At 40.3% G+C, this 26,318-nt stretch overlaps 1 protein-coding gene across 5 annotated transcripts in view; it reads left to right on the forward strand.

The window, feature by feature from the left end:
* The window catches only part of CDK2AP2 (cyclin dependent kinase 2 associated protein 2), a 323,183-nt gene that overhangs the window by 233,967 nt on the left and 62,898 nt on the right, over window positions 1-26,318 (forward strand). For all 5 annotated transcript variants that reach the window (XM_044084144.1, XM_044084147.1, XM_044084148.1 and 2 more), the window contains exon 3: window positions 1,462-1,597. In XM_044084144.1, coding sequence (XP_043940079.1) covers window positions 1,462-1,597 — 136 coding nt within the window. The remainder of the gene's footprint in view (window positions 1-1,461; window positions 1,598-26,318) is intronic.

A 26,318-nucleotide genomic window follows, 5' to 3' on the forward strand; every position in this document is an offset into this window, starting at 1 on the left:
CTTTCCATAGTCTCAGCTATAATGTGTAACTACAAAATAGTCTTAAGTTGCCAAGAAATTTACACAGTGCATGCATACCAGATGTGGCTAAATCTTCTTTGCCGCTTGCAGATCACATGAATTTGCCATTTCCTCTTTTTTTATCCACAAGATAAGTGATAATTCAGCCACAACCTTGGTTAGGCAATGTAGTAAAATGCGTCATTTAAAAATACACCAACCACATCACAGGCATCTTGCTCAGCTATACCTACAACACTTTTGCAGAACAGGTATGCTTGAATGAGATACTAATCACAGTTTTCCAGAGTTTGCAATGATTGATCTCACATGCCCAGCACATTTGAAAGGACTTTGGAAAACAAAGCAAAGCAATAGTTTTGTTCAGAGTACATGGAACCACAGAACATTTTTCTGTGTTTCCCATGCTCCTGAACTTGGATATTTAAATGTGCAGGTAGAAATGTCGGCAGTTGAAATGCTGAGTGCCAAAATGCCAAATAAAAGCCAGAGAAGAGTGAATGTTGAAAACTGCTCTTCTTAAAACTTCTTTTTGCAGGAGGGAACAGTCCCCCTTGCAGCCCACCACACACCCCAAATTTATATATACCAATTCTGAGATCACCATTTGTCAGAGAAAAGGACATTTTCAGAGAAATGGCATCTTGGTACACAAGTCCATTCTTTCATCCATCCAGTCTCCATATTTTGTGACTTGCTCTTGTGGGTCCTAACATTTGAAAGGGTTGCCATGCATGACATACTCTGTCATCAAATACCAACTGTTTTTGAGGGGGGTGGTGTTATGGACAATACAGTCTGTATCCCCTATGTCTGTACTGCTAAACTGCCGCTTTAAATAATTGTTGGTAAAATCTTTGTAATTCAGATGTGGAGTAATTCTTTTGTAGCAGTCTCAGAACAAAAGGATTGTTTTGCTGCTTTGGTAAAACAGTCGTTTTACATGATATGGACATGTATGATCAGTAATGTTAAACTTGAAAGTTTTGAATGAGGAAAGGTTTTTGTTTGATAAGAGCCTTTCTGCAGGACTGTACTTCAAACAGGTGCATGCCTTTTAAGATGGTGTGAATCAGTTGTACTGTGCTGCACCATTTGGTAAGGTGCTGAGTTGGGTAGTGGGTCGAGAAGCTTTCCTGTCTGAACTCTACACTAGATTTACAAAATAAAGTAGTGTTTTTTTTTCCTCCAGAAACTGTATAAACTAACTTAATGCCTACAGCAATCTGGGTTCAACCTGATATTTGTGTCTTGGGCTCTAATGCTGTGCGGTCCTCTCTAATCAAAGGAGATGAGAAATGTTCTTCATGCATTCCTAGTGAATCATCTTTATAAGAGTTGTATGATTATTTTTTTGTACTTTTGATGTGATTTTTGAGACCTTTCTACAAGTAAGCTTCATCATGTTTTTTTTTCCCTTTGAATTTCTTCCTCTCTTAGCAAGCTATGAAACCGCCTGGATCTCAGGGTTCACAGAATACATACTCAGACCTGCTGTCTGTTATTGAAGAAATGGGGAAGGAGATCCGTCCAACATATGCTGGCAGTAAGAGTGCTATGGAGAGACTAAAGCGAGGTAATAATACACACACACACACACACACACACACACACACACACACACACACACACACACACACACACACACACACACACACACACACACACACACACACACACACTCTTGCAGTCTCTTCCTATATGCAGATGAGTTGCTTTAGCTTTGTCTCACCCTCTGACATATCTGTCTTCACATTCTTACACATCTGTCCTATCTCAGTCTCTCAGTAAATTGTGAACCTGTTTGTTAGATACATTTATGCGTTATATAAGCATTATATTAGATCTGGCAGTACATTATAGAAGTAATTAATGAGTCTTGCATATCGCTGTCTGAAAAAAAAGAAATGTTCTTTTAAATGAGGTATATAGCCACTTGTAGGCTTATGTTACGTATCTTATCGTCATTTAAGCTGACTCTTTACTGTTGCCATTTATTTCCTGGGAATATTGTCACCGATGAACTCTACCTAACAGTAGTGCAATTAATTGTGAAAATCAGAGCATTTTGCTGCCTTTTTGGCATAGAGAGAGAGGCCTTGGCTTCAGATCTGGAGGCCTATATTTAGTTAGTATGTTTGAATACTGGATGAACCAGTTGGAGGGATGGAAGGTAAATATCTAGGTAAACTTGCCCATCCAGAGTGGTTAGCAACATTTTAATCATTCTGAAGGATTACTGTGTGTGAAAGGTTTGTTTGGCATTATGAGCAGCAGGAAAGATACTAAGGGCTGCTGCTTGGCCTGCCAAACAGTGCATTATACTGTGACTGTAAAGTCTACACTTGTCTGGAAACATACACTCCTACCACAGGATCAGCGTTGCTACTCCCGTGTCGGTAATGCACCTGTCATCCTCTGTTGGAGGTAGTTATAAATAAATGTAGAAACAAAAACCTCTTATCCTTGCAGAATGATGGCTGCAGTCCTAACTGTCATCTCTATCTCTCTTGCCTTTCTCTGGTGGGTTCAGGGGGGAGTGGTGATAGGACTAGCATAGTGGGCTTGTGATGGTCACAGGGTTCAGATATAAAAATATCAAGAAAACAAAAAAAATACATGCACATAAATATATATATATATATATATATATATATATATATATATATATATATATACACAAATGATATATATATATATATATATATATATATCTATATATATATATATATAAAATAGAACAGTTTGTGGTTCATTTCTGTTTATGATGAAGACCTGTACTTTGTTAAACATATATTGTGAAGTTAAAAAGCCAAATCAGACATCTGTTTAATGGAATGTAGACCATCATGTCGACAGCTGTTTCACTGAAAACTACACTGCTCATTCTGTTCAATAGTGTGGCACTCTTGCAAAAGTCGAACTAACTAGCAGTAATAATTTTATGGAGTGCAAACTCCCCTAACCCACATGCAGGGGAAGCTGCTCTTCACCCGAATTAATATCACTCTGAAGTCACTGTGTCTGGGGACATTCACAACAGGTATCACTGCCACAGTGTCATTTATTAAAGATGAGAATTAGCCACAGGTATATGTAATTCTGGACAGACTTCTAGAGCTGCTGGGTATTCCCACAACAGAGCTGGTTGCCTGTCCTTGCCAAGGATATCAACATGATGCTCATTCTTAAGCGTATAGTCATTGGTTCTTTCCAGGCAGCTTTTGAAGATAGGCAAGAAATCTAATATAGGTAGATTTTTTTTCTTTCATCTTTGTTTCAAGTCTGTGTTCATCTTTTATGATCCATGCTGCCAACTTCAGCTGATAGGACTAACATGCACAGGTGCTGGTTGGATCTGCACCTTTAAAATTTTTACAGGTTCTAATTCAGGTGGCTTCAAGGCTGATACTGCTGCCACAGGCTCTATTGGTAGCATAATTGTTCTCAGTCACTTTAACATCAGCAACTCCATTGTTCTGTGTTTCCTCTGTGCTGACTGATTCATCATCAAGCAAACTAGAGTAGAGGTGATTGACGTTGAGGCATCAGACCTGATAACAGCACTGATGCCTGCCTTCTGTGCTGTTGAGGATGTTAATAATTTTGGTGTCCATGCCTTAGGCCCAAAACAAGTTGCACTGGAGTCGTCATTGTCTTCGGTGCCAAGGTCCAGGTCACTGCATTTGACATCAAGCTTTGCAACACTTATGGTCTGTACACCATTGGACCGCTCAACAACAGCTACAGAAGAGTGAGCAAGAAGGCAAAATGCCTTTGTCTGTTGACATCAGTTCTTCACTCCTCTGCAGGCATAACCAAAAGAGTGCCAAGAACTTATGCCACAGGAAAGATTGAGCGGCAGGGCTTTGGTCAGCATTCTGATAGACCCACATTGTGGTCGTTGTGGCTCCCAACATGGAGCCAGCCTTGTAACAGAGGTAATTGCACAGAGATTTTAGGGCCCTTCTTTGGGTAGGGAAAGCCAGTCACAGAACCACTGAGAAATTGTCTGGCTGTCTCACTTTTGAGCAGTAGATTGTACTTCATTTCCTTTGTGGCAAGCCATCAAAGAGGGCATATCGATTCAGGAGATCATATCCAGAGGCTGAACCATATCCTTCTCACTTCTTCAGCGTTCCTTCCTGTTTCATATGATCCACCCCATTGGAAGGGTGCAGCCAGAAATGAGGTCTGCTATATATTAGAAGAAGAAGCAGTCCAAGAGGTCTTACCAGACGAGAAGGGGTCTGGATTTTACTCAAGGTTCTTTCATTCTTGAGAAAACAAAAGGGCCTCAGACATGCCTCTCAACTTCTTAGAGCAAGAAATCTGGACTAAGCAGTTAATAAAAGTGGGATAAATGACAAAAAACATGGACAATTTTTAAATATTGCACTTAGAAACATATAAAGTTGACCAAATAACAGGTTTTGTATTATCATAAATTTTCTGAAGGGTATGAAGCCCTGAAACTCAAATGTCTGCTGTTATTTTCTAACTTTTGTCTTTAATGATTTACCACTAGTATACCAGAAAACCACAGTTTTAGTCTTTAATGATTTGCCACTAATGTGCCAGAAAACTACAATTTTATGAAAAACGGACCAACAATATGAGGCAAAAATCTGTATAGTTGAGAGGTATAGCCCCAGATCAGTTTTGGACTTCAGCATTGTAAGTTTTTTTTTAAATAGTATTTTGGGTGGTTAGAGTGCAGCCAGGTCTTCCTTGTCTGTAGGGAGAGAGAAGGTGAATATTCTCTTTCAAGCTCCAGGGCACCTACCTGAAGATGTTCCTGCACATCTTGGTGGGAACCCATGCTTATCAGTTTAGGGTCTTTACAGTTAATCATCACAACCCCTTGGGTGTTCAGTAAATGCATGGCCTTAGAAGCATCCCATTTCAGACTGTCAGGAACCAAAGTTAGCCCTTATTTGAATTAATAGCTCCTAGTTGCCTCCACATGGGAGTCACTGACAAAAGTGAGAGAGGTCTGTGCTTCACCTCTGTTGCAAAGCTCAGTGGACACTTTCAAGTCTCAAATGGAGTCAACACAGACACAAACCATTATAGGTTTCCATTTTAACACACATTGTCATGCACAGCCAACTTTCTAAAGGACAGAAATGTAGCCCCTTCAGTTCCAGGTTTGTCTTCTTTTCTCAAATGTAGTGACTACAACTGTCCGTCTCAGGGTTTTAGGTCTTAACAGTGATTGATAATATTCATAGTGCTCTTTACAAGACATCTGATGAAGGGTACTGCATTGTACCCTTAAAATTCAGTGGTGTCACTAAGAACCCATATCAGGGTATCATGCTTGTGCCATCAATGTGTTTCCTGGTTTTCACCATTACAGTCCGGCTCTAGGCAGTCCTTCTCTCCTTCCTCCACAAGTGTGACAGTCACCACAGATGTGTCTGCCTGAAGTGAGAGTTCTAGAGATATCTCCGTCCTCCTTATATTATAGGCTTTTCAGGACTTGCCTCCTAGAATGCAACTGCCGGTTACTCAACAACATGGCAGTAGTGTGGTATATTAGCAAGCAGCAAAGAACCCATTTTTGCCCTGTTTGTCAAGAAGCAATGAGGCTATTGGAATGGGCAGTTGTGTCTTCTTGTTTTCTTGTAGCAGCCCATATAACCAGACAGGCCACTTCTCTCAAGGACAGGATCAGGTTTTGCTTGTTGATGCCACAGTAGTGGTCCACAAGTCTTTTAGTGATTAAGTCGAACTTTCATTACTGGGACAATACTTGTTTTCATCTGTTCACCTCCATGACCCTCACAAAGTACAGCTACTTTTTCTCCCTAATCCCCAAACAGGGTTGGGTGTTCAGTGACAGTCTTACTCAGAAGTGGCCCTTGGATCTCCGTTAACCATTGTTCTCATTTCCTGTAGGTTAGAAGTTCATAGGTAGGTACTAGGCTATCGGCCGAAGGGCCTAAGTAAGCCTGGCTAACAAGGTTCCCTGGTTTACGCCACCCAAGAAAGTTATTTTCCTATGCTACTGTCAAGCAGAGCCACAGAAGTGATTCCCTGGGTGTATTTCCTGTTTCCCATCCACTCATCAAGATTTTTCTTGAAGAGTGCTAATGGGGAACTTTGCTTGACATAGATAGTCTGTCCTTGTGAATCATGAGATACAGAGGCTTAGACCATAAGGCCTGCAGCTTAGACACCTTCATGCTGAAGTGATACCTACTAAAAATACAGTTATCCATCTCAAGAACTCTAAAGTTCATAAACAAAGCCATGTAGAGTAAAAGCTAAGTCATCTGTGTAGCCCCATTTTAACCTCAACATGTATGATTTCCCCTGCTGTGGTCTTAACTGTTTGAGAATCCTGTTTGTCTTGGAACATTTAAGAGTCTCCTAATGCCTCAGCAAGACTTTTACTGTCTTCATTTACTTTTTCTTTCCATTTCCTTTGGTGATCCTGGACCCAGCTTACCCTGTGAGGGTATTCTAAATCCTGCCTTCTGGCTAGAAGCCTTCAACTAGACTGTACAGAGGTAAATGGACGTTGGTTTCCCTGTGGGCAACTTCTCACTGACTGGATTCTTTCTTCTTTGGTTCCAGCAATTCTGGAATATTTATTGCAGATTTATTATATATGACTTGGTTATGCTTTCTTTAAGGTACATTTAGCAGCTCTATCCAATGTTCACAGAAGCTTAAATCTTACTACTTTGCTTTCTTAGAATGTTTTAAGGCATTTTTGAAAGGCACTTTCCTGTTCAAGTTGCCACTGAAAGAACCATTTCCCTTTGAGATCTTAACTTCATGCTGGAGAAATTAGTCTTACCACCCTTTGGCACAGCTTGCAGGACATATTTAGAGTTCTTGAGATGGATAACCGTATTTTAGTAGGTATCACTTCAGCATGAAGATGTCTAAGCTACAGGCCTTGTGATGTAAGCCTCTGTATCTCATGGTTCACAAGGACAGAGTATCATTGCAGACTAACCCATTTTTTATGTCTAAAGTATGGATTGAAGAAAAAGATATCTGAAGTCCCCTTGTCTATGTAACTTTCTAAATGCATTTTGCATTTTTTTCTGAGAAATGTAACAAACATTTACCAAAAAGGCCAAACATACTGTCTACTTGAGCAGTGGCTAGCCCTCACTCTTTCATGAACATCTCAGTAAATAGCATTCATGCTGCTGTGGCTTGGAGATTTCTGCATACTTCCACAAGACAGTATAAGCTTGATGTGATCTCTAATTCTAGACCTGCCTTTGGGTCTGTCGTCAGAGGTATCCTCTCTTGATACCTCCCAAGAGGAAAAGTTGAAATGGAGAGATTGGACCGTGTAAGACAAGAAAATATGTACTTACCTTAGTGGTAGATCTTCATTATCCACTTACTCAACTTCAACATACTTACCCAACTTCCCCATCACTGCCTGTAGGAAGCCTGTAGGGATGTTGCAGAAATATTTAGCAACTTGGTTGATAGTTGTTTTTTATAGTATTAATTGTTTGTTGCTGTACTCATTTTATATTAATACCTTTAAGATATGGAGAGGCTAGGGCACATAGAACATTGTAGGGGATGGAGGAGAGGCTAGGGCACATAGAACATTGTAGGGGATGGAGGGGGGGAGTTACAGCCTGTGAAAGACTTAAAGGTGTCGAGCTATGCAGTGCCTTCAGCAGCTAGTACTGTCAGTTGAAATGAACATAAATCATGAAGATCTGTCATTATGTTTAGCACATAATTTTGTTTATTTCTTGTTGCTGCTGCTGTTGGATTGTGCTTTGACTTTTTTTTCTAGTACTCCATGATATCCCCAGGAAAAGTCACCAAATGTGTCTTGAGAGACAAATTCTCCTGAAAGATTACCACCTTTTGTCCTTTTCCTGCTTTGGTAAAACTCATCTGGCCACCTTTAATAAGCACTGGAAATGTTTAGCAAGAAAACTTTGCTGTGTCATACATGGAATTTTAGGGCCTTTCTGGAGAGGAAGAATTTTCTTTTTCTGTAGGTCATGATGCCATCACTTTCTTCCTCAGCTGGAAGACCATCTGCAGGCAAGATTAAAGGGAGAAAATCCCAAAAAAATGGATAAACCCAAACTAGTGGTTATGAAGGATTAGAGGATCCCACCAGTCTTGCACTGACCTAAGAGCATCAGTCCTTTCCGGCACAGTTGTCTGGCCCTAGTGCCTACTGTTATGTAATTTGGGTTATAAGTTATGGGAGACTCGGGTAGAAGATGCTATTCCATTTCAGCTTTCAGCAGATTGGTGTAATTTCTCTTTGCTCTCAAATAAAAACTGGTGTTCCTTTCCCTACTGTTGAATTTCTTTCTTATGCTAGCATATAGTCACAAATGTAATTTGATTGCATGTGGATAATTCTGCAGGATGGTGAAAGTAACCAACATTTGAAAGGGGATCCTTGTGCCTTTGAAGTTAAAATGTTCATCTCACGTTTGTATTCCTGTATCTCAAAGCCTTTGATTAAAAAAGTGATTGAAATTGCACAAATTTGAAAGTTATTGGCTTAATTATTCATACAGCATTGTTTTAACAAATTTACTAGTAATAATGAGAACGTTTTTAAAGAATAATAAATTGAACTTGCTTAGGAAACTAGCAGTGAATGGAATAGTAAAACTATAGACAGTGCTTTTTATATGATAAAGTGAATGTGAGTTACTTTGTATCGATTGTCTTTTTTATGAAGGCAGTGTTCAAAAACATTTTTAAGCAAAGATCTTAGTGCACTAGTAATCAGATACATAGGTGGTCTGCCATCAGTACCTGCTGTATTTTACCCTTAGTCAGTAGGCATCTTTCTGCGAATGTAAAGAGCCAGTGCAGTTCTCGGTCATCAACCTATAGTCTGTTTGTAAGTGAAGTTCCACATTTATACACCCTACATTTTTTCTAGCTCAAGGAAAGTAAATTATTATTCTTTCTTTTTCTGTTTGTTAATTTGTTCATTGGGTAGATTATGTCATCACCAGCAAGAGTAAACATTAAGTGTGCATATGGTAAGCCAGTTCCATCAAATGATGTCTGCCTGAAGTGCTCTGCTGTTAACAAAAAGATGGCTGTTCAATAGGTGAAATACATCAAAACATTTGTACATCATCAGATGCTCACAAGGACTGTGATGTGATAGTTATTCTTGACTTTTAAGAGTAGCAGCCCTTTAAATCAACAAGTGAATGGATAATGGCTGGTCTGGCGATAGTAGGCATAAAGCTATGAAACAACTTATAGTAAAGCTAATGACAGCATGCAATAACTCTGCAATAGTACCCACCTGTAAGGACCAGATGTTATTTATGCTGCAGCTGGGTAGGACTTATCCTTCGCTGGGCAAGCTGGAATTGGTTAATCTCCCCACTCCACACACGCACACTTATGCTGAATATCCAGCGAGTGTCACCTGTTGAAAAAAATAAATGAACAAGTCCCTTGCTATATAGGATGTGGAATTTCAGAGCCTGCAAAGGGAGAGACAATAACTTTGAAAATAGTAGAAGGCAATATTCAAATTAAGAATATGCCACAGATTTTTGTCTTCATCCTTTTCTTAATCCCCACCTTGTCCTCCATCCCTTAAGAGACCTGATGTTATGTAAGGATGCTGGTTAGAAACAACTGCAAGCTGATGGATGTTGGTTCATTCTTTATGTATGATGTGCTTCACTTTCATTATGTTTGTAACAGAATATTTTGAATTGAGCTGTGGGGCATTAGACATTGTCCAGAGCAACAGAATTGTCCTTTTTGTGGCAGTGTTTGAAATAGTTGATTTAAAATCCCTTTCTTGAAATACGCTGCTTTTTGTAGCAATTGCTTCTTCTTGAAGGGGCTCAGAAGTACAGGATTTATTTGTAAAAAACAACCCTATACTGTCTTCTGTAAGATATAGTTTCCCTTAGGACAAGCCCTTGGTTTATATACAAGGTAGTCTCAGGGATAGCATTTAATCAGGCTGTACATATTCATAACCTCCTGCATACTTCCCTAGTCCAAGTCTGCACTCCTTGGATGTGCACATGCACTTTTTAGGTATTATACCCAGGGGACCTGAGATCTGAAGGAAATAGATGAGTTGTTTATGTCCCTCAGTGAAGGGTGAAAAGGCTTCCCAGTAACCAAGTACAAAAAAAACACAAATGAAGACTTCGCACTTAAGGTCCAGCTTCACAGCAAATTCCAACAGCAAAAACAGACGATCCGGACCACCAGGCTGATAAAAAAAAATGCAGTAGGTTAGCACTTTCAGGTTTAAAAAGCCCTTCTTCAGACAACATACAAAAATTATGAACACCTTTTAAAATACATAACAGACAGTCAAAGACTCAGTAAAAAGCCCTCCTTTTTTAAAAAAGGCTTGATAGGAATGACACCATTCAGGCCAGATGCTCTATCAGCACCCAAATTGATTATCCATCTAGTTTCACTACATTCTGTTATATTTCTCAAATCACCCCCCTCCTGCTTGGATGAATAACTTGCAAAACCATAAAAGAAAGTACATGCCCAGGGTACTGCTTTACATGCTGGTACAGGGTATTATGTGTATTGGCTGTATGTGTAGCTGACATATGTTGTAACACCCTGTCTTTCAATCTACAGTTCGTTTTACTAACATAAAATGAACAACATTGCATACAGTCAACCAAGTATATAATATTGCTGGTCAAACAGTCAGCATATTGTTTCAATTAATAGCTCTTTCCAGACAGTGGATGAATAAATGTGTTATGTTTAATATATTGACAAGCTTTACAATGTCTGCAGGGGAATGTCCCTTGTCGCCTCATGACAGGTTTCCTAACCCCCTGTTGGTCTGTACAGAGCAAATCCTTTTAATTTTTACTACGTTTGAAACAAAATGTGGGTTCCTGAGTTATTAATGCCTTCACTCTATCATCAGTTAAGAAGATTTTCCAGTTTTGGCGAATGATGTCACATATGCCCCCCACATTGTTACTATAATTCAAAGTAACTTGAAGGGGCTGCCTGCTTATCTCAGTCTCCCAGTCATGCACCTGTACATTTCCAGAAAACCAGGATTTTGCTTTGTTCAACCTTTCTTCCTTACTTTTATTAAATGCCCGCTGTATTATGTTCTGATCACATCCCCTTGCTTTTAAGTTCACCATCAGTTCTGCAGACTTCTCTCTACATGTCTCATCATTAGTACATAACCTAGATGTTCGAAAAAATTGTCCCTGAGCAATGTTGTTAAATGTATATCTGGGGTGCATGCTATCATAGGCTAGAAGAGTATTCCACCAGCATTCCTTCCTATATAACAGTCTCAATCCATTGCTTTGTGTTTTTCATGACTCTCACATCTTCTAAGAAATCTATAGTTGTAACCGAGAGTGAAATGCTAAACCTCAAAAAATCAGTGGTGCTTTCCAGGTAGTGAACAAACTCATAAAGTTGTTCCCGTGTCCCTGTCCAAAGCAGGAAGACGTCCACAAAACGGACATAGTAACTCAGGTACCCCCTCCATAAATGGTATGCCTTGAATATTGCTTGATCCTCCCAATATGCCAACACTATGTTGGCATATGAGTTCGCGCAAGGTGTGCCTATGGCCGACCCCCTGCTCTGACGATAGAAGCAATTATGATACATAAAAATATTGTTGCTCAACACACAGTCTAACAGTAAACATACACTGTCAATATCAGTTTGATTCAAGATTTGTACTTGTTGCAAAAAGGCCTCAATGGTCATCAAGCCATATGCTTTTGTAATTACTCTAAACAAATTGTTTATATCCATGGTTACTAACAAATAAGCCATACAGTCAACATTGGGACCTAAGTGACTGTGTAAAGATTGCAAAAAATGAGCTGTGTCCTTTAATAGTCCAGGTACAGAAACCAAACACTTTCTTAGATGAGCCTCTACCCATATAGAAGCATGTTCAGTAGCCCACCCCCTTCCAGATGCAATTGAATGTAATGGTGGGTTCCTGGCATCTTTATGTATTTTCTGTAAAGCTTTGAACAATGGAACAACAGGATGTTCAGTCAATATAAACGTAAAAGTGTCTTCATTAATAAGGTTGCTCAACCTTAAGTTGTAAAACTCATGCTTAACTTTACCAATAATCCTATTAATATCAACTGGTGGTAACTGTTGATAGGTATTTGAGTCCCTTAACAGCATAAGAACACTATTTTGATAGAATTCACAGTTCATGAATAGAACCGCCCCTCCCTTTTCAGCAGGTTTTATTATAATATTCTTATTCTCTATAAGTGTCCTAAATGCAAGGTGTTGCTCCCAATTCATGTTATGAAAAGCATGCTTGTTTTTATTTAACCCTAAAAACTCACCACATTGTAAAGATGAAACTGCTGACCTTTTGCATATGTTCTGGAGCTGCAAATGTATATTTAAACTTTGGAATTCCCTGAAACTACAATTACAAAAAATGGGATACCAAGCTTCAACGCTTACTTGGGAATTTACAATTCTACATATCCCTCCAAACAACCTATCTAAAACCCAAACGACCACCCTAATTAATATCTTTCTACTAATGAAACTCTACATAGCTACAAACTGGTTAACCCCATCTAAAACTTCATGGGAAAATTTTAACACATTAGCGATAAAACATATATTAGCCCACAAGTTAATACTAAACAAACAAAACAATAATCCATATAATCTGAAGTTATGGGAACAGATCTTCAATATCATTCTGGCATAAAATTTTGGCCGAGAAAACTTGTCAGCTTACATCATGGGAACAGATCATGTTTTAGAAACCAATATTCTAAGACATTAACCCTGGAGGAAACAACCTTTTTTCTCTACCACTAAGAAAAAAATATGAAAGCATTCATGTAAATAGTGTAAATATGTTTTAAATATATTGTTGTTAGTACTACCTTAATTATCACTAGCTTACTCTCTTGTGAGTGTTTTGTTGTGGAAAATAATGAAAAACAATAAAGAAATATGGGGAAAAAAAAAGCGTGCTTGTTTTTTTGTGTTCAGAAACTTAATATCATCTTCACCGGTTTTTATAAAAGTTTCAACCATTTCACTGACGGGGGGGGGGGTTAAATGTACTCGGTTGCCTAAGAGTGCAGTCCCTAGGAGCAGATTCTGCACCATAAGTACGTCTTAATTCAACATTTCTGGCAAACATTCTGTGATCTAACACACAGTTACTAAAACTTGACCCTGTACTTGGGATGAATTTAAGTACCTTGCTCAAAACAAAATTTTCAGCATCAGATAAAATATAATCAGAAATATATCCATTACAGTCTCTATTGCCATTGGCAGTCACATGGATGTTTTTCGCCTCTTTGCATTGCGATTCAACGAATGACCTCTGTTCAGGTTCCCTTTCTTCTTCACAGGTACAGGTAAAATGTGAAAAGAGGAGCTCATGGTTAATCACCTCTACAGTAGAGTCTTGCCTAGGTGCTGTGCCAACATTTGATGATGTCATCACTTCCATCCTGATCCTTATATCAGCTCCATTGCCTCTTACACCTGAATTTAAGGTGGAATGTTCATTTGCCTGCTGATTAGATGTCACAGAGGGCTGATTCCATGGTGAAACATCCCTCGGCCATGTAAAAATATCCCCTTGCACAAAATCCTTATTGTCTCTTGAAAGTTTTTTTCATTTTAATATGTTGCAATTTGGAGTCATAATCTCTCACAGCACAATACAGCTCATTAAGCTTACCCTGATGATATTCCTCCTTAAATTGCAATTCTGTCTGTCTCTGCTGTGATTCAATTGAACTCACTAGTTCTTTCTCCATAGATAAGAAAAAATCTATCAACAATTTCATGTAAGCAAAACTAGTGTCCAGATTAAGCTGCTGCCATTTGGTCAACAAGGTAGGATACAGTTGCCCATATGTGGGCATGCAGAGCACCCTCTCGTGCATCTAGGAACGATTTTATGATGCAAACATGCCTCAGAATGTATTCTGTGTGTTTCAGCTTATACAAGTCTTTTTCTAAAGCTTTCAGTTGTTCCAAAAAAGAGACATCACTCTCTAGCTCTTCATTATTCCCCAAAGGGGCACATTTATGCTGGCCAATTTTAAATTCAACAATGGATTGTTATCAGTGGCAATAAGTTGCTTCATTCTCTCTGTACTTACTAGGCAAGACTCTACTGTGGAGGTGATTAACCAGCAGCAGACAATGCCACAAGGGACTTCTAACACTGCACAGATGGTGTTAAACAGTACTAATGCACTGGGAGCTCGACCAGAAGCCATGAGCTCCTCTTTTCACATTTTACCTGTACCTGTGAAAAAGAAAGAGAACCTGAACAGAGGTCATTTGTTGAATCGCAATGCAGAGAGGCAAAAAACATTCATGTGACTGCCAATGGCAATAGAGACTGTAATGTATGTAATATTTCTGATTATATTTTATCTGATTCTGAAAATTATGTCTTGAGCAAGGGATTAACATTCATTCCAGGTACAGGGTCAAGTTTTAGTGACTGTGTGTTAGAGTTGAGAATGTTTTCCAGAAATGTTGAATTGAAACGTATTTATGGTGCAGAATATGTTCCTAGGGACTGTACTCTTAGGCAACCGAGTACATTTAACCCCCTGTCAGTCAAGTTGTTGAAACTTTTATAAAAATCTGTGAAGATGATATTTTTAAGTTTTTGAACACAAAAAACAAGCATGTTTTTCATAACATGAATTGGGAGTAATGCCAAGCATTAAGGACACTTATAGAGAATAAGATTATCATAATAAAACCTGCTGACAATGGACGGGTGAGTGTAGTCATGCCGAGTGAATTCTATCACTGTAGTATTTGAATCCCTCTCCCTTGTGCTAGGAACACCAACACTGCAGCATATCTCCCTTAAGCACTGCAACTAAAAGGACACTAGTTATCCCAGCCAAACCTCTCCCTTGATGGGCTGAACTACATAAAGTAGTTCAAAACAGCTGAATCTCCCAGTTGCACCAAACTATTAAGCCCTGCAACTAAAAGGACATCCGCTATCCCAGCCAAACCTCTCCCTGGACGGGCTGAACTACATAAAAAGTGACCCTGCTCCCTACAGCATCTGTGGGTGACGAAAACAGCTGAATCTCCCAGTTGCACCAAAGTATTAAGCCCTGCAACTAAAAGGACACTAGCTATCCCATCCAAACCTCTCCCTCGATGGGCTGACCTACATAAAAAGCAACTGGGTTCCCTACAGCATCTGTGGGTGACCAAAACAGCTGAATCTCCCAGTTGCACCAAACTATTAAGCCCTGCAACTGAATGGGCACAAGCTATCCTAGCCAAACCTCTCCCTTGGCCGGCTGAAAGTGTATGTGAGGCTTTAATGTCTTTCTCACCTGCAGTGCTGCTTTAACTTTTTGGAGATTGTTTTTTGTTGCTGTTTGTCTGAAGCTTGGCTGTTTTCAAGCCCAGGCTCTGCTGAGCTCAATTACCCTTTCTTTCAGCACCTCAACCCCTCCCTTGCTCCATTTTCCAATTACTGACAGGCCGAGATTACTTGATCTCTGCCCCCCCCCCCCTTAGTAGCACCATCTTTGAATCCCTCTCCCTCATGCTAGGAACACCAACTCTGCAGCATATCTCCCTGTAAGTGTTTTTCCTTCATTTTGATAAATAATAGCTCCTATTATTGCTGCTGTTTGATAAATGCATTTAGAATTACAAATGTAAGTTGTACTGCTATTCTTGCCTATGGTGTATGGTTTGTAAAGCATAGCTTAGTAAATCTGTAGAACAGTGTACGTAGTTTGGTTTACTAAGTATAGTAGAGAAGTTTAGCTTGGCTTGTCGAGTAAATCATTGATATCTGTAACACAGCATACCTAGCCATGTTACTGCAATGTTAGAGCTGCCGTAGTTATAAGACACCTTGAATTGCTGGTTATTTACATAACAGCTACAGGCACTAAATGGAAATAACTGTCCTCACACGGCTGTATTGCTGTGCATAAAGATAATAGAAGGAACACAGTTAATAAGCTGTTTCAATCTGACTTTCCCCATAGTGAATGGTTTACTGTTAGGAATAATTAATACTTGCTTAAATTTATTTTCTGCTGGAAAATAATTACAGTTGTTGTATCTTTCGGCTTTTCCCGGTTAGGGGTCGCCACAGCGGAACTCCGGTCCGCTAATGATTGGCAGTAGAGTTTTACGTACCGACTTGCCAGGCCTGATGCACAACCTTCAACGAAGGTACGCCCATTCATGCATGTCACCACACAGAAGACGCTTTAGCTGAGAATCGAACAGGACAACGTCTTACTGTGAGGTGACAATGCTACCGCAGCACCACCACCGCAGTTCCACAGTCTGTTGCAATAATGGTATTTCTCTGTGGGAAATAATTAGACCTGTTAACTCCATAGAATATAGCGTACCAGAAATGTAAAGTACTTTTAAGGCAAATACCTGTTTTTTCAACGGTTACTTTTAATGCGAAGGATAGAGAGTTTAGAAGGATCATACCCACTAAAATGGTTACAGCAAGGTGTCTAACATGGACACTATAGTTTAAAATTATCTATGTAGTATCAGAACTACACAGTTGTAATTACTGTTAAACGCTAGGTATGCTGCTGTAAGCTAACGCAACGCTGTATGTAAGAAACAGTTTATGGCAACCGCTCATGGAGTTTTGTGACACAGTATCACTGTCTGAAATGATTTTTCATTGTTTGTAATGCAATCCTGTTAAGAATTAACCATAGCCCTATGGGTTTTTGCTCAATAATGTCACCAGTGAGATTAATTTATTGAGAAATCATACATGAGAATATACTAGTATTTTTACACAAATCTAGTTTCCTGAAGCTACCTATATTAATATTTTGCATTGTCTGCTCCATTTTCCTTTTTAGTAAGCCCTGCAACTAAAAGGGCACTAGCTGTCCCAGCCAAACCTCTCCCTTGATGGACTGAACTACACAAAAGGTGACCGGGCTCCCTACAGCATCTGTGGGTGACCAAAACATCTGAATCTCCCAGTTGCACCAAACTGTGTGTGTCCGGCTCTCTAACATGTTTTTAATTTATAAATAGACCTTCACTCTAAGAGACTTCTCTGCAGAGTTGCCTCCGTATACCTCACTCTCTCTCTCTTGTTAGGTCTAACTTTTACCTATTTACCACTGTGCTTCCTTATACTGTATACTTACCTAGCTGGCTCTCCTGTAACTGGTTTTAGCCCAGTACCTGTACTGCTCCCCCCTCTTGAACCACACTGCAAACATCTCCCCCCACCCCTCCTATTGCTGCATATTCCTTCCGCAATACATACCCATATATTTCTTTGCTCAACCTATAGAACTGCAAACCTAAGCTTACAGACATTTATAGTAGGACTGTTAGCTCAGATAGAAATGAAGCTTTCAAAGTGTATGTGAGGCTTTAATGTCTTTCTCACCTGCACTGCTGCTTTAACTTTTTGGAGATTGTTTTTTGCTGTGGTCGGGGTCGCTTGGCTTTATACCCAAGCGCCTGGCTAAACATTACAGCGGATTCTTGGGTAAAAAGCATCATTTCCAGAGGTTACTACATTCCCTTTACAAAGCTCCCTCCCATGTGTACAAGTATTCCAGACGTCCCACCCAGTCTGCGAAAGCTAGCAGCCGTAGAGGTTCAAAACCTGCTAGACAAAAAGAGTCATCCAGCCAGTCCTGGCGGACCAGATAGGATCCGGAACTTATTCAATGTTCTTTTTAGTTCCAAAGAAAACAGGGGACTGGAGGCCTATATTAGACCTCAGCAAACACAACACCTTCGTCAAGAAGGAAAAGTTCCGGATGGTCACGCTTCAATCGATACTTCTGTTCCTAGAAACAGGCGATTGGATGTTCCTAGAAACGGGCGATTGGATGTGCTCTATAGATCTCAAGGATGTGCTCTATAGATCTCAAGGATGCTTACTACCACATCAAAATGGCCAGATCATCCAGAGATCATTTGCGTTTCCGGCTGGGGGACAGTCATTACCAATTCAGAGCCCTACCCTTTGGTCTCACCACAGCCCCCAGAGTGTTCACCAAATGTATGGCAGTGGTCACAGCTCACCTGAGAAGTTTAGGATTCCGGGTGTTTCCATATCTGGACGACTGGCTCCTCACCGCCACCTCCAGGCATCAACTAATCCAGGCAAGAGACTACACTATCAACCTATGTTCCCAGTTGGGCGTAACCTTAAACCTCGAAAAATCGGCGTTATCGCCCTCACAGCGTATTACCTTTATAGGAGCAGAGCTAGACACCGTCAATTCAAGGATCAGGTTACCTCAAGCAAGAATCATATCTCTAAGGAGTCAATTGTCCATTCTGCTGACCCAGAACAAAGCTCCTGCATCCCAGATACTGAAGCTGTTAGGCACAATGGCAGCCACGCTAATAGCAGTCCCGTTGGGGCGCATGCACGTGCGGATACTCCAGTGGCTACTCTTCACACAATGGTCTTACCAACAACTGCCCATGTCACATGAGATTCTATTAACAAACCTTTGCAAGAACGATCTCAATTGGTGGCTGAACAGCGACTATATAGTAGTCGGACGTCCCCTTGTTCTTCCCCAACCCACAGCCACAGTGACCACAGATGCTTCCCTGATAGGGGGGGCTATTTCAGGGAAAGACTGTCTTAGGTACTTGGTCAAGCATGGAATCACATTTGCATATAAATGTCCTGGAGCTGAGAGTGATGCTCCTGGCATTGCAACACTTTCACGACTGTCTTCCTCCAGGGACAATTGCAATTCAGACGGACAACATGTCAGTAGTCTGGTGCATCAACAAGCAAGGGGGAACCAGATCGTATCCCTTATGCCGAGAGGCTCTAAGAATTTGGCAGTGGGCTACATCCACCAGACGCTTTCTAATAGCAACGCACATCCTGGTGTCAATCCAACGTGATAGCGGCCAAACTGAGCAGGGCCATCCTGTTGCCTCACGAATGGTCCCTCAAGTAACAGGTAACGGACAAGATTTTCCGCAGGTGGGGCCAGCCTTGCTGTGATCTGTTTGCATTTCTGATGAATGCCAAATGCAGCAGCTACTTTGCCCTTTATCCCCCACTGGGGAGCAACCCGAGGGATGTGCTCATACACGATTGGCCCCCAGGCCTCCTATATGCCTTCCCGCCAATTCCCAAATTCATACAGAAAGCCAAAAGTCTGGGAAGGACTGTGATTTTGATAGCTTCGTCTTGGCCTTGTCAGATTTGGTTCCCCTTCCTACAGAAGTATCGAGTGGAAGAACCATAGATTCTGGACCCAGTGCCAGACTTTGACTCATTCGTCGGGAGTTCTTCATCCCTCCCTCATTTCCCTGAAACTGACAGCTTGGCTGCTCCAATTCCCATATTAGCCATTTCTCAAGATTTGTCTCCCGAGGTCCAACATATTATAGTTTCCTCTCATAAATTGTCAACCAGGAAGCTATATAACAGCAAATGGAAACCATTTGTTCACTGGGCTTCTCACCACGACATTGACCCTTATGTTGCCCCTATTCGTACCATTTTAGAGTTCTTGTCTTCATTAGTCTATGACGGCGCAGCTGCTGCCACCATAAGAGTTAAATTGGCTGCCATTTCCAACTTTCATGTAGGGTTTAACAGGTCTAACATCATGTCCCACAGACTATGTAAAGCCTTTTTGAAAGGGACCCACCATCTCAGACCTCCTATCAGACACCCTATCTCTCCCTGGAATTTGAATCTTGTTTTATCCCAATTGATGGTTGCCCCCTTCGAACCCGCGTCATAAATCACATTATCTAAGTGGTTTTCTGACTGCATTAAATTCATTTATTCCTCCACTAACCAGCCATTACCGACTAATGTCAAAGCCCATTCTACCCAGGCTATTTCTACGTCATTAGCTCATGCAGCTCGTTTACCCTTGGATACCATTTGTGCAGCTGCCACATGGTCAAAACCTCACACGTTTATCACTCATTACAAAGTGGACAGGGCTTCCTTTGGTTCCACTGTGCTCAGGAATGTTCTCCCTTGAGCCACCCAGGATTAGGGTGCTTGGGACGCTACCCATGTGAAAGAACAAAACGGCGAGATAGAACAACTTCACATAAAGAATTTATGTCCTTACCATAACGTTCCATGTGAATATAAATGCCTTAGGGCAGATAGCCTAGTATAAACCTATGAACCTATGAAGTTGTTCATCTCGCCTTTTTGTTCTTACATTCCCTCCCAGCTTTCCCCTCCTGCTGAGAAAGATGGTTGCCTTGGTGGATTGGTCGGTCTTGTCAGCCTGTCTTCTTAGGACAGACTGTTTTTTTTCCTTTCTGCAAATCTATAGGTACCTAGATAGGTAGGTACTGTAGTGTTTTCTTCCTTTTTAGGCTGTCTTCGGGTGCAGCGTACTAGATCTGGGGGTTTACAGTAGAGCATCATGGGATATACACTAGGTCTCGAGCTTCTCTGAGAGTTTGAGCTTAAAAAGCGGCTGACTCGGAGCCAAGGGATCGGCTCCAAACCCACGTGTAAGAACAAAAAGGAGAGATGAACAACTCACATGGAACGTTATGGTAAGGACATAACTTTTTTTTTCAACGGTTACCTTTTATGCGAAGGATAGAGAGTTTAGAAGGATCATACCCACTAAAATGGTTACAGAAAGGTGTCTAACATGGACACTATAGTTTAAAAATGTCTATGTAGTATCAGAACTACACAGTTGTAATTACTGTTATGCTGCTGTAAGCTGTCACAACGCTGTATGTGAGAAACTGTTTAAGGCAAACGCTCATGGAGTTTTGTGACACAGTATCACTGTCTGAAATTATTTTTCATTGTTTGTAATGCAGTCCTGTTAAGAATTAACCATAGCCCTATGGGTTTTTGCTACAGTAATGTCACCAGTGAGATTAATTATTGAGAAATCATACATGAGAATATACTAGTAATTTTACACAAATCTAGCTGCCTGAAGCTACCTATATTAATATTTTGCATTGTCTGCTCCATTTTCCTTTTTAGTAAGCCCTGCAACTAAAAGGGCACTAGTTGTCCCAGCCAAAACCTCTCCCTTGATGGGCTGAACTACATAAAAGGCGACCGGGCTCCCTACAGCATCTGTGGGGGACCAAAACATCTGAATCTCCCAGTTGCACCAAACTATGTGTGTTCGGCTCTCTAACATGTTTTTAATGTATAAATAGACCTTCACTCTAAGAGACTTCTCTACAGAGTTGCCTCCGTATACCTCACTCTCTCTCTCTTGTTAGGTCTAACTTTTACCTATTTACCACTGTGCTTCCTTATACTGTATACTTACCTAGCTGCCTCTCCTTGTAACTGGTTTTAGCCCAGTACCTGTACTGCTCCCCCCTCTTGAACCACACTGCAAACATCTCCCCCCACCCCTCCTATTGCTGCATATTCCTTCCGCAATACATGCCCATATATTTCTTTGCTCCACCTATAGAACTGCAAACCTAAGTTTACAGACATTTATAGTAGGACTTTTAGCTCAGATAGAAATGAAACTTTCAAAGTGTATGTGAGGCTTTAATGTCTTTCTCACCTGCAGTGCTGTTTTAACTTTTTGGAGATTGCTTTTTGCTGCTATTTGTCTGATGCTTGGCTTTTTTCAAGCCCAGGCTCTGCCCCGCTCCGTTCGCTCTCCACTTTGGGCTCACTTCGTTCCCCTGCCGTACCCCCATTCCCATCCACCCCATCCTCATAAATTTCTCTCTATCCATAACCCCACCCTCTCTCACTGTCATCCAATCAACCCCCTCTACCCTCATCAAACTAAAAGTCCCACCCTATCAACCACACCTACATAACTCCTCAATTATCATGGCCCCTCCATTCCACACTTACCATCACTTAAGTATCATTCTCTGCATACTCCACATCTTCACACAACTCCTCTTAATACAAACCACATCCATACATGCAACCATATACCTCCCACCAACCGCTAGCAGCACACAAACTCTTCCCACACAATTTAACAAACTTACTCAAACATCTCTCCCTCTCTACTAGCAAGTAATACCATTACCTCAGACAGATTAAAACTACTACTGATTACCCCCAAATTTAAATTTTGCTTAATACTACATACAAGCCCACCCCAGATAAACAACAATCTCACACCATCTTTTATCAACTCCACACATTAATACAATGTGGAGATATCCACCCAAATCCAGATGCAATCAATATTCATACATCCACTGCCAGCCAAGCTAACCAAATGTTTCCCCATACCCATACATCTACCACTAGGCTAGCTAATCCCACATCTCAACACACACTTTCACCTAATGACAATAAATATTCGCAGCATTTGCAATAAAACTACTGAGTTCCATGCCTGGCTAGCTGCCCACACCCCAAACATTATTGCGGTAACAGAAACATGGCTGAAACCACACATTGCTGACACTGAAATTCTCCCTCCAGGATATAATATAATTCGTTCAGACAGACTTCATAAAAAGGGAGGCAGTGTAGCATTAATCTATCAAAACTCACTACAAATAACAACCTGTGCAAAATCTGTCCCCACTTTTGGTAACATTGAGCTACTACTCACATTCTTTCACATAAACAGGAACAAACAAATATGCATAGCAGTAATTTATATTTCCCCAGGCCACAATATCCATATACTTGAAAACTTTTTATCTTGGCTAAATCAGAATATACTGCATGAAACTATAATACTAGGAGTCACCAATATTAATTGGTTAAACTTAGACTCCACCTCTCCAGTAAACAGCATAAATCTTCACAGTTTTACCCAGCTCAGCACTATTCTCACTCATGGTCTAACACAGACTCTGAATCAACCCTAGACTGGATACTTATAACACTTCCCCAAAACTACTCCAACTCAGGAACCATACCAAACACATTAAGTGACCACCTTCCAGCATATACCTATAGAACTTAACCTCATGCAGTCAAAATACGTTCATATAAAACCTCCAGGAACCTTGCCCACTTTGACCAGGATAAATTAATAAATATCCTAAACTCCCAAAACTGGAACCCACTAAAAATACTACTATTAGATGAAGCAGTTGACTATTTCAGCAAACTCTTTTTAAATACTCTCAATAGCCTAGTTCCTATGCGTACTGAATGAACCGAAACTAACCATGCCCCCTGGTTAACAAAACTAACCAAACAAACTATGTTTCTTAGAAACAAAGCATGGAAAATATGACTGAGAGACAGGACACAACAAAATTAACTCCTCTACAAACAACTCCGTAACAAATCAAAAAAAGCTAGTAATACAGGATAAAAAAGATTATTTCTCTGCTAAACTATCCACCTCGTATAACAATCCCAAACAATTTTGGAAGTCTGTCTCCTCTCTATTTAACCCAGGCACCATCCAAAACCCATCCCCTGCACCAGAAAAAAAGCCCACAAGAAATCTCCCAAGCTTTTAATACCTACGTCATCTCTACCATACAAAAGCTATTCAAAGACTGCCCATCCAGCTCAAACATACACTTCCCACCTCCAACAGAACACACCCCCACTACACAACCAGGCAACTCCTTCACTATTCAACCTGTACCCACCTCTCTGATTTTCAGATTCTTAAAACAACTCAAACTTTGTACTCTGTCTGCAGATAATCTTCCCCCAGAATATCTGCAAACAGCAGCTAACTCAATAGCATGCCCAGTTACCATTCTCATAAATCGCTCTCTCTCTGAATCTTACGTTCCTCTCCTATGGAAAAAAAACATCATTACCCCACTATACAAAGGGGGTAACTCCCATGATCTTTCCAACTACCGCCCTATCTCTATACTCTCCCCTCTATCTAAAATCTTGGAAAAATGTGTTCACTAACAACTACTTAAACACCTCTCAAATAATGCTCTTCTATCCCCTACCCAACATGGTTTCCGGCCAGGGCATAGCACCATTACTCCCTATTATCTTTTACCGACTCTGTCAACAAAGCCTTGGATGCAGGCCATCCAACCTCAGTAATCTTGCTAGATTTATCTAAGGCTTCCGACACAGTGTCATATGCTAAGCTAGTAAATCAACTATCAACACTAGGTTGCTCCCCAAAATCCCTCAACTGGTTTATCCCTTACCTACAGAACAGGGAACAATCAGAAAAATGGTTAAATGCGCAGTCTCATTACCAACCTAACAGTATAGGAGTACCACAAGGATCCATTTTAGGTCCACTACTGTTTAGTATCTTCATCATTGACCTGCACAAAGGCCCCCTAATCCAGAATATCATCCAATACGCCGATGATTCAACACTGATATCCACCTCTAAAAATTTCTCAGACCTCCTCACAGTTACACAACAGGCCTTTACTTCTATCGAATCATGGCTTATTGATGCACAACTTATGCTAAACCCCCCAAAAACTAAACTTTTACTTTTCTCAACAAAACCACCCAACATTGACTTCAAAATCCTGGCTAAAGATGGCACAGAAATTGAACTAGTGAAAACAGCCAAATTACTAGGTATAACAATAGATGATAAACTCACATACGAACCACACATCCTAACTGCAATAAAGAAAACCCATTTCAAACTAGGTAAACTATACCACCACAAACTCTACCTGGATAAATATACCAAAATAAAACTAGCAATACCCTACTCACCCCCTCCCTTCTATATGGTAGTGCCATTTTTACTAACCTGCACACAACCCTTTGTAATAAATAACAATCCTGTTACAACAAAATAGCCAAATTTGCCTCCGGGAAACCACCCCGTTCTCATCACTGCCATGCCATCACCGAGCTAAGATGGCTAGAGCTTTCCCACCATCTACAATACACCCAACTAACCTTAGCCCACAAACTAATTTCTAAACCAAATGATTGTCCTGCCCTTAACTCAATCCTACAAACATACACCCCCACTAGAACACTAAGATCCTCCTGTAAACTGATACTTACTGTAACTAAACCCAACAAAAGAGCAGGACAGTGCCTGTTCTCCCATACCATAACAAAGCTATGGAATAACCTTCCATCTGAAATAACCCAAATTGACCACCCAAAAACTAAACTTTTTCCTCAAAAGCAAACCACCTTAAACAGTATACATCCCCCAAACACTAAAATTGCAAAATTTTTGCAAAACCTAGTCTTCAGTCTTCACATTTACTAGTGTTTTCTTACTGTACAGGATGCTGGAATCTCACCAAAGAAGGTAATGATGTAGCATTACTACCAATTGTAAGATTCTTGTTTTTTTTTCTCCCGGTTATATCTTTTGTGGGTGTATATATTCTATGTTTTTTTCTCCCTGTTATATATCAGTAACATTTTTAAATTGTGTTTTAAATATTGTCTTTCTTTGTATTTTGCTTGTGGGGCTTTTCTCCCCAGGCCTCCACTGAAAATGGGTCTCTGACCCAGTGGACTTACCCGGTCAACAAATGTTAATAAATAAATAAATAAATAATGCTAAGGGACTCAAATACTTGTCAACAGTTAACACCAGTTGATATTAATAGGATTATTGGTAAAGTTAAGCATGAGTTTTCCAACTTAAGGTTAAGTAACTGTATTAATGAAGACACTTTTAAGTTTATATTGATTAAACATCCAGTTGTTCCATTGTTCAAAGCTTTACCAAAAATACATAAAGATCCCAGGAACCCACCATTACGTCCAATTGTATCTGGAAGGGGGTGGGCTACTGAACATGCTTCTATATGGGTAGAGGCTCATCTCAGAAAGTATTTGGTTTCTGTACCTAGAATATTAAAGGACACAGCTCATTTTTTGCAATCTTTACAGTCACTTAGGCCCCAATGCTGACTGTATGGATTATTTGTTAGTAACCCTGGATATAAACAGTTTGTTTACAGTAATTACAAAAGAATATGGCTTGATGGCCATTGAGGCCTTTTTGCAACAAGTACAAATCTTGAATCAAACTGATATTGACAGTTTATGTTTACTGTTAGACTGTGTGTTGAGCAACAATATTTTTATGTATCATAATTGCTTCTATCGTCAGAGCAGGGGGGTGGCCATGGGCACCCACTGCGCGAACTCATATGCCAACATAATGTTGGAATATTGGGAGGATCAAGCAATATTCAAGGCAAACCATTTATGGAGGGGGGGTACCTGAATTACTATGTCTGTTTTGTGGACGATGTCTTCCTGCTTTGGACAGGGACACAGGAACAACTTTATGAGTTTGTTACCTACCTAGGAAGCACCACTGATTTTTTTTGAGGTTTAGCATTTCACTCTGGGATACAACTATAGATTTCTTAGATGTCCGAGTGATGAA

Source organism: Protopterus annectens, chromosome 9.part0 (assembly GCF_019279795.1).
Source record: "Protopterus annectens isolate FY-2018-M chromosome 9.part0, PAN1.0, whole genome shotgun sequence".
Classification (NCBI taxonomy): domain Eukaryota; kingdom Metazoa; phylum Chordata; order Ceratodontiformes; family Protopteridae; genus Protopterus; species Protopterus annectens.